General features: G+C 43.5%; 2 protein-coding genes across 15 annotated transcripts in view; one reads left to right on the top strand and one right to left on the bottom strand.

The window, feature by feature from the left end:
* The window catches only part of myo1b (myosin IB), a 48,856-nt gene extending 47,623 nt beyond the window's left edge, over positions 1–1,233 (bottom strand). For all 7 annotated transcript variants that reach the window (XM_023950929.2, XM_023950927.2, XM_078939661.1 and 4 more), the window contains exon 1: positions 1,099–1,233. The gene's annotated coding sequence lies outside the window, so the exon portion shown is untranslated. The remainder of the gene's footprint in view (positions 1–1,098) is intronic.
* Positions 1,157–13,774, top strand: LOC101175694 (eIF5-mimic protein 2-A). 8 transcript variants are annotated; one of them, XR_013652754.1, is made up of 12 exons: positions 1,157–1,296; positions 4,280–4,353; positions 4,597–4,773; positions 8,180–8,274; positions 9,029–9,094; positions 9,172–9,307; positions 10,757–10,866; positions 10,952–11,122; positions 12,343–12,508; positions 12,615–12,753; positions 12,961–13,083; positions 13,173–13,774. XR_013652754.1 is itself a non-coding variant. In XM_078939662.1 (12 exons), the coding sequence occupies exons 1-12, from the start codon at positions 1,226–1,228 to the stop codon at positions 13,205–13,207; spliced, it is 1,344 nt and encodes a 447-aa protein (XP_078795788.1). In that variant the 5' UTR covers positions 1,157–1,225; the 3' UTR covers positions 13,208–13,774. The 8 variants fall into 8 exon arrangements, 6 of the variants coding, with proteins under 6 accessions (XP_078795788.1, XP_078795789.1, XP_011488299.1 ...); XM_078939662.1 differs by having other exon boundaries at positions 12,343–12,489; XM_078939663.1 differs by having other exon boundaries at positions 10,757–10,842; positions 12,343–12,489.
* Positions 13,775–13,979: the final 205 nt, after the last annotated feature.

Below are 13,979 nucleotides of genomic sequence, written 5' to 3' on the forward strand. Positions count from 1 at the left end.
TCCGTTCAAAAAAGGGATCTGAAGTGAATGCAGAAAACAGCTGGAGAGAGCAGAGAAAGAAGCCAAAGAACGACAGTATTATTTCTGCGGGGAGCCAAAGGAAGTGAAGTTCAGGCGCCTAAATGAACGGACGGAAAATTAAATTTAAAAAAAGCCGTTATGGCTGCTATGGGATGACAGGGTGCATGCTGGGAGGGGGCACGTGCATCTCCCCACTCCACCTCTTACTGTTGACCCAGGCCCAACACTGGACACACGCCTCACTACACAGCAGACAAGTGCAAATCCCATTCATCACCATGGCACCGCACCAGACCGCCACATGTCACCCCGCAGAAGAGCTCCTTGGGGGGGTGGTGGGGGGGTTCTTCCCCATGTTCCCAGAAGAGCTCCAAAGGTTAGCTCCTCTACAACTGGGGACTTGCGTCATTCATTGTTTGATCAGTGGGGGTAATAAAGTTCCCATCTGCCTCTCCAGCTGAGAAACTGGCCTACAGAGGAGACGCATATTTGTGGAAAACCACAAACTTTGCTTTAAAAAAAAAAAAAAAAAAAAGTCTCCAACCATGTGGGGGCTTCAGCTCAGCCTGCACGAGTCAGATTTCCCATGCGTGGATTCATGCTCTCCAAAAGTTGCTTTTTTTTTATTAAAACAATAAAAATCAACTCCATTTCTTCACATAAAGCTGCTTTTGTTCAGAGAATCCCACATGAGAATTGAGCAGAAATAGAGAGGAGAGAATGGTGGTATTCATGCTGAGGAGCTCTGATTTATTCACTTCAGGAGCTCCAAAAACCAGGAGGGTTGAGGTGAAGACAACTCAAGTCAGAAATGATGCACAGAAGAAGAAAAATCAAAACTTTTTACATTTCCGTTTGTGATTCAACTTCTCTGTCCGTTTTTAAAGGTTTCCTGACAGCAGGGCGCGTTCACAGACGCGCGCAGATGTTGGTAATTACGCGTGCCCGTTGTTCGGGAGTTTTGGAGAACAGTTCTCTTTACCCTCACAAAGAACACGAGAGAACAGAGTCCCATCTGAGCTGCAGACAGGGTCGAGAGCTGCAGACTTTCACACAAAGGAAAACTTCTGAGCTCACCTCTTTATCTCTGCTGGAGTTCCTCTGCTTCTAAATCCACTCTGCGCGCTGGAGGTTCGAGCCCCAGGTGGCTGTCCACTTCTGCAGGACCCTTCCCGGCTGCCTGGCGCTGGATGTGGCTCAGTGAATGGAGCTCCGGATGGATCTGGGAGCTCGGGCTCTGCCGGGCGTAGGGAGTGGCTGGAGCGGCGTTTCTGGGCGAGTCCCGAGCCTCTTATTAATCACCTCCAGGGGCGAGGGGGCGGGGGGTGCTGCCTTCACGCGCTGTTGGACAAAAAAATTAAGTTTTTCACGCACGTTTTGCGTGAAAAGTTATCATTATTTGCAATTATTCGTTTCATTTACTGTATTTGGTAGTTCACTTTAAAACCTGACTTTACTTAAAAAAACATGAAAATACAAATTTTTAACGTCATTCGGACTTAAATGACCTTAGAGTAGCAGTTTTGCCATCATAACTATCATTTTCAGTGTTGTTGATGTTTTTGTTCCTATAATGACATATCTGGTATTAAAGAAGACTATTAAATGTCAATTTTAAGACTTTGCACTTAAGTTTTCCCAAAAAAAAAAACAGTGATTAACTGTAAATCAATGATTAATTGATATTATTAATATTATTAAAATAGTTGTTTTTCTTTTTTAAATACAGGTGTTTTAGGAATGCACCATAAGTCAGTTAATCTGGAAGGATATTCATACAAATTTAATCATGAAATTATTAAAATTGAGAATGTAATTTGACTATTTTCACAAATGTCTATTAACTTAAAGCTTTTTGAAAATATTTTAAACAGATTCAAATTTTAAAAGAGAACATCATAGTTTTGTGTTTGCAGTGAAAAGCTTAGCAACTCTTAATCGATTTTAGTCTACTACAAGTATTTATTGTATTACTTTTTATATGCCATCTAAATATTATAACTTTTAAATGTTCTAATTAAGTCTGAAAGGAATTCATTTAGTATACATCCTGCACTACATGTACATGGTCTGAAGTATAATTGCTACACTTATACTCAAATGAACTTAGTAAAATAAATTTCAAGTGGTGTATTTTTAGGAAGCATAGTTGTTTTTATAGTAAAACGTCCAGTCTGGGAAGCAGCTGCAGACTGAGATTTAGGGGGAGAAAAAAAAGGCCCACGGCAAAGAAGCATAAGGGCCTCGCGTGTTTTTCCAGAGAAACCACTATCATGTGATATGAGGACTCTATATGATCTCAACATGTGCTCAGAAAAGTTTCCAGGTTGACAGTGGAATTTACGTGGCGCTCTTTAACGCAACATGACAGTTTCGCGTTTGTCCTGACGAGCGTCCGACTGCAGAACAACACCCCCCTCCTGTGTTTTAACTCCAGACAGCACCAAATTCTGACTGCCTTTCAATGGCACGCGCGCTCACGCACGCGCGCGCACGTGTAGCAATAAAGTGAGACATTTGACAAAAATCTATTAAAAATATTTATTTATATATATTTTTAAAGAAAATATTTAGTTGTAATCAGACATAAAAACTATGCAAATATTCAGCGATTATCCTTTTCTTTTCTTTTTGCAATGTATTTGAAGTGGTATTGTGCGCATGCGCGTTGACGATTCCCCCAACCCATTTCTGCCTGGCCACAGACCCACTGTACTTTTTTTCTCCGGCTGTTTTTGACCTACAAAGAGGATTTCTGTGAGTGTTGTTTTGTGTTTTTTGGGGTTTTGACATCGAGGGCCGCCTACATGTTTGCGCGGATTGTCGTTTGGCTCCAGGAAAGCCAGGCTTCTGAAAAACGGGACGGGAGTTCCGCTTCGCGTTAGCCGCTAGCTTTAGCCGCTAGCTTTAGCCGCTATAGCCCCTAGCTTTAGCCGTGTTCTCTTCTGAGGTCATTTTGATTCCTGCCGTTTTCGCGGTGTTGACATTAATCTGGTTGATAAGTCGATCTTTTTTCGGTGGAATCTAAAGGTTCCCGCGCTTTTGTTGGTGTCGGTATCCTCACTTTGTTACGTGTAACTAAAAATGGGACAGAACGACTCAGGCTGAAAAGAACTCCCGGGAATATATGACAGGCCGACGTTTCTCCATAACTGACTCCTGCCTGTTGCTACAGTTGTAAATAAAAACCCAAATACCCTTAAAAAAAAAAAAAACTGACTACATGGATTTTTAGTAATGTCTGCTGTTGGCTTCTTTATGTTGAAAGAGATGGTACATGTAGTTTTAGCCTCCATATTAATTCAGACTTAATGCTTGTCTTGTAGATTTCTGTCCGTTTCTGTGACTATAACTGCTTAATTTCCCTCATAACACAACAATCACACACATCCTGTGATGCTGACACCATAAGTGACTTGCTGAGCAGTAGTCCAAGTGGTTCCTGGACTGGAAGAGGTTTTAAAAGCAGAGGGTTTTTAATTTTTGCTGTCATTCACACAGGTTGATCTTTCAAGTCTGATCCATTGATCTACTGTTTCTGAATTGTCTTAGTTATTTCTTTTTAAATTATGGAAGGAGATCTTTCCCTTAGTGTCCTTGTTTATTGGTTGAACTCTACAACCCATTGTTTTCCCTTTTTTCCATCTTCTCTTTCTTTATTATAGTATCTTCCGCCATTTTTTGCTGCTTAATTCCTACAATTTTTCAGCTGTTTTAACCATTTAACTATTCAAATGTTCAGCTTTTTCCAGCTATGACTTTTGGTCCTTTTGGTCCTTCAAACCCTTGAACCTTTCCAGATATTCCAGGATTTTTGCCTCCATTGAAATACATGGGGAATCCTTGGTGCAGAAGCTCGCTGGTTCGATACCCGGCGCTGGCATTTTTCACAAAAACTTTTTTGTTATTGTGCTGTTTTCACTTTATTTATGGTCAACTTTGATCATTTCTTTCTTTATTTTTTTTGCCAGTTATTACCCTTTAAGTTTCATCTTCGTTCAGCAAAATAGCAATCAACAAATATCTGTACTTTTTGTGCAGCAAACAGGCCAATAAGAAAGGTCCGTGTCAGAAACACATTCTCCACTGATTTGGCTTTTGTCAAAGCAAAAAGTCTGTGTCAAGAAAGAAAAGGATTTAGCTGCTGCTGCAGCCCTGTCTACATTGTGTCATTGGTTATCCACGACAACGTGAAGATGAAGTGGTTGGAGACAGATGTGATGCTTCTTCTCATCCTGACTTGTTTCCGCTGTTGCAGAGTGTCTTTTATGAGTAATCAAAAGCAGCAGAAGCCTACGCTCACAGGCCAGCGCTTCAAAACTAGAAAAAGAGGTGAGGAACTTCAGAAGGCCTCCAAAGAACCACGTACGGAGTGACGGTCAGGCTCTCCTGGCTAGTTCTGTGAAAAACACATGAATTGAAAGTGAATTAGTTGCTTTATTCACCATCTAAATGTGTTTGAAAGATTGGTTTGGAAAGATGACAGATATTAGTCACAGGTAATGAAAGTACCTGCTATCTAGAAGTTCATGGATCGCTTGGCAGAATTTGAGAAAATGTGTCTTCATTCCACAGATGAAAAGGAGAGGTTTGACCCTTCCCAGTTTCAGGAAAGCATTGTACAAGGCCTAAACCAAAGTGGCACAGATTTGGACGCCGTCGGAAAGTTCCTTGATGCCTCCGGTGCCAAGCTCGACTACCGGCGATATGCGGAGACGCTCTTTGACATCCTGGTGGCTGGAGGAATGCTGGGTAAGTGGCTGTACAGAGAGAAAGTCCTCCAAAACGCAGCGTCTTTCTCTGATGAGTGGTGCGGGGGCACGTCCCATCAGGCCTGAACTGGTCTGGGAAACAATTCAAAATACTCAAATATTAGGAAAGATGACAGAAAGCTTCAAAACTGTACTTAGTTGATGTTTTAGGCAAAAAGTCTTCACTGAAAGCATCAGAGAGTGGATCTGCAGTTTGCTGCATTTCTTCTCTCACTGCACATTTGTGCTGCAATGCAGACGGTTTGGGGCAAACGGGTCTTTTTAAAAACGTCCAGTGACCTTTGAGAACAGAACAAATGCATGAAAGGAGCACAAAAACTTTGTGGTCCCAACAGAGGTCAGCTTCTGTATTTAACACTGATCAGGAGGATTTCAGTATAAAAAGGGAGGTCTGCCCTCACCAATAAGTGAAGCTTTTTTACTTTTGGACACAATCTATTTCTTTTAACTAATTTCTGTAAATAAACTCTTTATCTAATTCTTATTCACTCAGCTTTTATATGTGTTGTACAGCGGGGAAAATAAGTATTGAACATGTCAACATTTATCTCAAAAAACATATTTCTAATCGAGTTATTGACATGAAATTTTCACCAGATGTTGGCATCAACCCAAGTAATGCACACATAGAAAGAAATCCAAACATTTATGTCCATAAATGAAGTTATGTGTAATAAAGGGAAATGGCCCAGGGAATAAGTATTGAACATGCTTACTGAAATTTATTTAATACTTAGTGCAAAAACCTTTGTTGGTGATTACAGCCTCAAGACGCCTCCTGTATGGAGAAACCAGTGGAATACATTGCTCAGGTGTGATTTTGGCCCATTCATCCACACAAACTGCCTTCAAATCTTCAAGGTTCAGGGGGTCTCTTCTGTGAACCTGGATCTTCAGTTCTTTCCAAAGATTTTCAATTGGATTCAAGACTGGGCCATTCTAGCAGCTTTATTTTCTTTTTCTTCAACCAGTTGAGTGTTACCTTGGCTGTGTGCTTGGGATCGTTGTCTTGCTGAAAGATCCACCCTCTTTTCATCTTCAGCAGCCTGGCAGATGACAGCAGATTCTGATCAAGAATGTCTCCATACTTTTCTCCAGTCATTATTCCTTCAATGATATGAAGTCTACCAGTACCACATGCTGAAAAACAGCCCCACGCCATGATGCTCCCACCTCCAAACTTGACTGTTGGTATGGTGTTTTGGGGGTGATGTGCGGTGCCATTTTTCCTCCAAACATGTGTCTTATGACATCCGAAGAGTTCAATTTTGGTCTCATCTGACCATAGTATCTTCTCCCAGAATGTCATGGGGTCGCAAACTCCAAACGAGCTTCAACATGCTTCTTTTTCAAAAATGGAGTCTTGCGTGGTGTGCGTGCATGGAGGCCATGGCGGTCGAGTGCATTACTTATTGTTTTCTTTGAAACAACGGTACCTGCTGATTCCAGGTCTTTCTGAAGCTCTCCACAAGTGGTCCTGGGCTGTTGGAGAACCCTTCTGATGATTGTTCTGACTCCTCTGTCTGAAATCTTGCGAGGAGCACCTGGCCGTGGCAGGTTTATGGTAATGCCGTGTTCTTTCCACTTCCGGATGATGGCCCCAATGGTACTCACTGGAACTTTCAGAAGTTTAGAAATGCACCTGTAACCAATGCCTTCAGTGTGTTTTGCAACAATAATGTTGCGTAGGTCTTTGGACAGCTCTTTGCTTTTACCCATCATGCAATGCTTCTGGTCTAACACCTTGCTGGTGAGAAACCTTTTTAAAAGGCATCAATCAGGACTATACCAGCTGATATTACTTTGCACTAATAGGGGGCAGGTTAACCTTCTGCATACTGACAAACTCCAGCTGCTTTCTTGGCTTGCCAGACCTTTTTACCCCTCCTTTTCTTCATGTGTTCAATACTTATTCCCTGTGCCATTTCACTTTATTACACTTAACTTCATTTATGGACATAAATGTTTGGATTTCTTTCTATGTGTGCATTACTTGGGTTGATGCCGACATCTGGTGAAAATTGAATGTCAATAGCTCGATTAGAAATGTGTTTTTTGAGAGAAATGTTGACGTGTTCAATACTTATTTTCCCCGCTGAATATGGTTGCTTTACATTTGTGTGAGTTGAGATTAAGCAAGTATAGAATAGAAGAATAGAATAGACTTTATTGTCATCGTGACATGTTATTAGCTCAACCAAATTCCAGAGAGTTTCTCATATTCATAGAAAAGTAAACATCACAACACAATATTACAGGCCAGTTTAACACAGCACATAATAGACTTCATCATACTAGTCCACTTATTGCACATGTGCAGCTTCAGCAGCCCGTTTGTGTCAAATAAGCCTCTGTACTGGCAAAATGAAAAAAATAAAGCTGTGAAACGCTACTTTAAAGCAAAATGGAGTTTCATGGAAAAGACAAAGACTCTCCTGCACGCTGGTGCAGTGCTTAGCGCTCTTGCTTCACAGCAAAATTCCCCCTAGTTCAAGTCCCGGGTGGGGGACCTGAAACAGAACATCAGTGGGGAAGCTTTCTGTGTGGAGTTTGCATGTTCTCCCCAAGCACTGCGGCTTCCTCCCACCGTCCAAAAACATGCTTCAATTGGTTACACTAGACCACATGTGTCAAACTCAAGGCCCGGGGGCCAAATGCGGCCCTCCATGTCATTTTCTGTGGCCCGCGAGAACATAAAAGTTTTTAATTTCTTCAAATAAAATATAAAAATTGGTGTGTATTTACTCATATCTAGGGGGAATCTGACTTGAAATATCCGATTGGGCAACTATAAATTAGGACTTAAACACTGTCCATATAACCTAACCTGACAGAATCAAATGTAAAAGGATTTATGCTAGAGTAACACGCAAACATATGTTTTCTATGCAACTGGAATTGTCACTTTAAAAGGTTATAGTAAATAAATAATGAGTTATTAAACATTAAGGAGTAGTTACATTTATTTTTCATTACATTTAGTTACATGTATAAGTTACATCTGGCCCTTTGAGGACAGCCGCTATGCTGATGTGGCCCTCGGTGAAAATGACCCCCCTGCTCTAGACATTCCATAGGTGTGAATGTGCGTGTGCATGGGTGTGTGACTGTGGCCCTGCGACAGACCACAGACTGTCCAGGATGTCCGGGATAGACTCCGGCAGCCCCGTGACCCCGAAAGGCACAAAACGGGTTTAGAAGATGGATGGATGAATAATAATAAAAAGAGGCATTTGTTAGAAATATTGTTTTTTACTTTCTAACTAAATGACACTCAGACTCTATGAAACATTCTGTGTCCGCCTCATAGAATTCTCCTATTGACAAGTTGAGCCACATCATTTACTCTATTGGAAGAATAAATCAAAACATGTTTGTGTTTTTAGCCCCGGGAGGAACTCTGGCAGAAGACATGACCCCCACCGAGTTCTGCCTCTTCAAAGCACAAGAGGACATAGAGACCATGCAGGCGTACGCACAGGTAGCTGCAGCTCTTCTGAGTGTTGTGTGACAGAGGGCTCCGTCTAAAAGCTCTGCTGCCACTCCTCATGAGCCCCCACGTATGTGTAGTTTAGACTCGCCTGTGGACTCAAACAGAAACCTTATTTCTCATTCTCAAGCAGAGTTTGTTAAACGTTTGGTCGCATCAGGATTTTGTGCTTTTGCTCTGCGCTGTGAGCGACACGGCAAAACCAACCTGAAGATCTCCTCGTTCTGTCAACTCAAAAGCTGCTCCTCCTCTCACCCGGCTCTCCTTCTGCAGGTAGAGCCAGTCTTTGATTCAAACCTGAGACGTTCTCACAGTTAAGACCAGGATGAACGTCTGCACTGGAGTTTCATGCTGAGCTGCTCCTCTGTGCACTGAAGGAGTTTTCTGTCTCTTCAGCATTTCTCCTCCATTCCCCAAATATGTGAAACGTTTGAGTTGAAACCAGTTCAACATCTTTTGCACCTTTTGGGAATGTGCGTCCGAGATACCCGACAGAACACAGTCTCGCCTCACAAAAACCGTTTGTTCTTGTGATTTTATCGGGTAAGCTTTAGTTTCTGAGTGGAATGGATAAAAAAACGATGGGAGAGACGCTGCAGACGTTCTGAGAACAAGTGGAGCTGCAAAGAAAATATTCATCGATTCACTGAGAACACAGACGGTTCATGAAGGAGCGGATCTTATCTCCACCAAACCGGAGAGCGTGAGTCTCTAAAATCCTAACCAGAATGCTTTGCGTTTGTAGGTCTTTAACAAGCTCATCAGGCGTTACAAATACTTGGAGAAGGGATTCGAGGACGAGGTCAAAAAGGTGAGATTCATGTCGCCCGAGAGCAGGAAGGTGTGATGGAGTGCGAGGAGCTGAAGCTGTGTTGATGTGTTTGGCAGCTGCTGCTGTTTCTGAAGGGCTTCTCCGAGTCCGAATGTAACAAGCTGGCCATGCTGACGGGAATCCTGCTGGCCAACGGCACCATCTCCGCATCCATCCTCAGCAGCCTCTTCAACGAGAACCTGGTTAAAGAAGGTGGGCTGTTGGTGTGGGAATGCTGTGGATTTCAGCGAGAAAACACTAAAGCGCAGCGCGTGACGGGCGCACAGATGAAGCTGTCGCAAAAGATCTCTTCATCCGTGGAAGTTTCACTAAGTAGAAATGAAGCGTTTCTGCTGTAACGGCATGTTGGCTCGATGATGTCATCACTGCAAAAGATGACAAAGAAAACTTTCTTGATATTCTCTAGTAAGAAAACAAATATTCGTTAGAGGTTTAGCAAAAAAGAAGCTAAGCTCAAAATAATTAGAGGCCATGCAAGGCTACTATTCACTGGATTCAAACACCGGCTTCCGGCTGTCTTAACCTCTAGGCCAGCGGGGCGTGCTGGGCTAGAGACTCGCTTTTAGCTGCTGTTTCAAATATATCAGCATTTTGGACACATATTTTTGAACGCTTTAGAATTCTGATTTTTATACACATTTTACTAGAGAAAACTAAAAACTTCAGTTTTTAATTACATGTGTTTGATTGCTACCACTGTGCATTTTTCCCGGTGATTGATGATGCCCTTTGGTTCTGTTGGAGCCAACATGCAGGTCTGGACTGTAGTGAAGCTGAAGGCGGCGTCATGAGCCCTAAAACGGGTGGCGTGCGTTTGATTCTTCCAGCTGATGGAACATAATTCTGTCCCCGTTAACGGCGGCGGTGAGACTTGAGAGCATGAAGTAAAGTGACCAACGCTGCCGTGAAAAGGTCACCCTGCTTTAAGACCAAGGAAATGAAATGAGTGGGAGATATTTTTCAGCTGTTGCCCTAGCAACGGCTGAGAACGGCTGTTTCATCTTCAACCTCAGGTGTCTCACTAAAGAGGCTCCTTTACAATCTTGTTTTGTTTTCGTCAAAATCCATCTCATTTAGGACCAATTTCCCAAGATGATTCTTATTTTTACTAGTTGATTACTTGAAATTAGCAAATAAATATTCTACAGTAATGACAATGATGCCCGAACAAAGATATATCTGCAACGACCGTCTCATTCCAGCTCAGCCAAATAATAGAAACGATGACGTTCAGGTAAAGAAGTCGTCGTCCTCTCAGCTGTGTGTGACTAAGCTGCCATCATGCGGCGTCAGCCGTAGTCTGAATGAAGGCTTCATTTGTGAGACTAATGCTTGCTCAGATAATGAAGAGCTGGTAAACCGATGATGTGGGTGCAGTGGAAAACGGTTACCTGAAAGGCTGCAGCTGATGGCTCGGTGATCCATCGTCGCCCATTAATAACGATTCCGCCTTAAAACGCTGTGATACATTGCAGTGAGCCCCCATCTGCTTCCCATTTTTCTGCCGTTATTGGAGGACGGTCCAGAGAAACTGGGCTTAGTTTTGGTTCCAGATGCAGCTCCGGTGAATCTCCCCGCTGCTCTCTCGTGTTTACGGATGCTCTTCTCAGCAGCTCACTCCCGTTTCCCGCCTCTCCTCAGGTGTGTCGGCAAGCTTTGCCGTAAAACTCTTCAAATCCTGGCTCTCTGAGAGGGACTTCAACTCCGTGGCTGCCAGTCTCCGAAAGGTCGGCATGGACAACAGGCTACTGGTGCGACCGTCATCTCGTCACCAAATCCTTCTCTGCCGTTTCTAGCAGCAGAACTTCTCAGCGAGGTTTGTCTCCACCTTTTTAGGAACTTTTTCCTGCCAACAAGCGCAGCTGCGAACACTTCTCCAAGTACTTTAATGACGCCGGGCTCCAGGAGCTGTCAGGCTTCGTCAAAAACCAGCAGTCCATAGGAACTCGCAAGGAGCTGCAGAAGGAGATCGAGGATCAGATGTCCCGCGGAGACCCGCTCAAGGACGTAAGTCCCACCAGCTTCGTTTGAGCTGCAGCACCGCAGACTTCTCTCCTCTTGACCTTCACATGTTCCTCAGGTGGGGTTGAAGGATAGATGTAGTGAAAATCCTCCCATCCCCTGTTGAAATTCTCTCTGTGGTCTGGAGAGACCTCTGATGGTTGTTTCATCACGAGGTTGGCTCATTATTTCTCCTTCAGTCAGCGTCTCCACCCTCCTGCACAGATCCAGCTTCAGTGTGAGCGAGTCAGCTGATCAGACCCCCCAGCACAGGTTCCAACAGGCTTTTATGGAAGAGCTGATCTGTGTGGTTAAAACAGCTGAAGAAGGTCATCAGCAGCAGGATCCGTCACAACGGAACAACCGTTCAGGCTGCAGGAAGATCAGCTTCAGCTGAAACTGTTTATCAATGACCTCAGACCAATATGCTGAATGTTAAAACCAACGACAGACACAAACAGAACCGCCGGAGAAGCTCTTTTCTCATCGGTTGGTGTTTGTAAGTAGAAGTCTGAGTGAATTTCTCTGTTCTCCTACTGGGTTAGTAACTAAGTACGTCTTCACAGTTGTGTTTATGCATTGGAAGATGAACTAAAACCCTTTGGTCCTGTTGGGTCTCTTCAAATGGTTTTAAACTCAAATTAGTTCAAAATTCTCACAATAAAGTTCACCGTCTGACATGTTCATTTATCTATGATTCAATAACAAGTTGAATTCCTTCAGAACCCACATTTACGTCGTTTAAAGAGTCAATTATTGCGCGACAAACATTCTCAAAATGAAGCGTCAATGAGAGCAACGCAAGCCAGAGCGTGTACGGTGTCATGCAACAAAGAATAACCGGGAAAAAAACGGACAAACTACGATAACAGAAAGGTTTGAGGGAAAGGAATACAGCTAGAAAGATAATCCACAAATATAAAAATGTAAAACAAATAAAGCTCTCGAAGGATGCGTTGGCTGCACTAGCGTAGCGTTCGCTTCAGTGAGCCGTCGATGCCGATGAATCCATATTCCGTCTCAAGACTGCGATGGAAAGACTTACTGAAACTTAGGAGAATGAAGTTCTCTGTCTGTTCTGGTTCTCCTGTAAGCGGACTGCAGGGAAAAGACATGTGGGAGGCGGGGCCTCTCATGGATTAACCTCCTCTTGTCTGTCTGGATGAAAGGTGATGCTCAGCACGAGTCGGAAGTGATTTGTCCTCATTCTCCAAACCGTCTTCCAGATCATCGCTTACACCCGGGAGGAGATCAAGAAGAACAACATCTCTGAGCAGACCATGATCGGCCTCATCTGGGCCAGCGTGATGAGCTCCGTGGAGTGGAACAAGAAGGAGGAGCTTGTCACGGAGCAAGCCATCAAGCACTTGAAGGTGAAGTTACATGGTTCAGGTGAATTTACCCGCTGGAAGGTCAAAGTGCAAAGGGGTTGGAAGGCCGCGAATGTTGCTTCCTGTGTTTCGACCCAGAACTTGACTTTTCCCGTTTCCTTTCTCAGCAATACAGCCCTCTTCTGAAGGCGTTTACATCCCAGGGCCTCTCTGAACTCACTCTCCTGCTGAAGATCCAAGAATACTGTTATGACAACATCCACTTCATGAAGGCCTTCCAGAAAATAGTTGTTCTGCTGTATAAAGGTCAGTTAATTATGCCCACAAGGCTCCGCTTGTCTGTACTCTTCTCTGACGGTGAAGTGTTTGGAAGTGCCAGATGGCAGCAGATGATGGCCTGAAATTCTGTTCTTGACTGACGCTGCAGAAGTTTGTTTTTCCGGCCTCCGTGAGGCATCTGCGCTCGGCTTTAAATAGATTTTCTTTCCTGCGTTCTGTGCTTCTTTTATAAAGCGGATGTTTTGAGCGAGGAACCGATTCTGAAGTGGTACAACGAAGCCCATTTAGCCAAAGGAAAGAGCGTTTTCCTGGACCAGATGAAAGCGTTTGTGGAGTGGCTGAAGAACGCAGAGGAAGGTGGGTGCTGCCTTCTTTCTTTAGGCTCCGCTATCCTCGTTGAGAACACGAGTGTTTGAAAACGCCGCCGACTAATGTTTCCCTTCCAGAATCAGAGTCTGAGGAAGAGGAGGACGCAGACTGAGGCCTCGATGCATATTTTCAAGTGGAGGAAACGGAGGAAGCCGTTTGTGTTTGAAGTTTATCCACTCCGTCTGTTCTCTACCTCTGCACATTTGTTCAGCCGTCACTGAACTCTTTGGACTGCTCTCTAATTGAATCGCCACTTTCAAGCCTCTTCCTCAAGCAGCCATGTCGATGCCACCGTTAGAGAAGTCGATTGAAACATCTGTAATGCTCCAGAAGAGCTTTTTTTTTCTCCTAGAAACATGGTTTCCCTTTAAGAGATGCTGGTTTGACAGCAGATTTCGGTTCCTGGTTTTAGGCCTGGTGCTCCTTTTTGCCCGTTTTTTTGTGTGTGGCCATGATTTACTGGTTTTCCAGTCCTATTGCATCTCCACCGGTTCTGTGACAGTCAAGTTTCCTGCCAAGTCTGCCTGGGCCGTCGTTGGTGGAGCTGTGCCATTTTAAGCAGCCATGCTGACGGTGGTCAACGAGGCCACAAAGAAACGTTTTTATCTCTCAATCTTACTGGCTTTGTAAGGTTTTTCTCCTTTGGACACATTTTGAAATAAACGACAGGTAAATACTTCTCATACTCCTTCTTTCATTTATCATAGACAAAATGTTATCGTTTTAAAATGTAGTTAGCTCATTTTTTAAGTTGAAAAAACCCGACGATAAACTACTTCAGTTTCAAAATCTGTATTCTACTTTAAGATTCCAAAGTCATTTCAACCACATTTAGCCGAGAACTCCTGCAATATGGTGAGAATCCGAGAGCAACGTGTTCTCGA

The sequence above is a fragment of the Oryzias latipes genome, chromosome 21, assembly GCF_053564925.1.
Source record: "Oryzias latipes strain Hd-rR chromosome 21, Olatipes_Hd-rR_3.1".
In the NCBI taxonomy this organism is placed as follows: Eukaryota; Metazoa; Chordata; class Actinopteri; order Beloniformes; family Adrianichthyidae; genus Oryzias; species Oryzias latipes.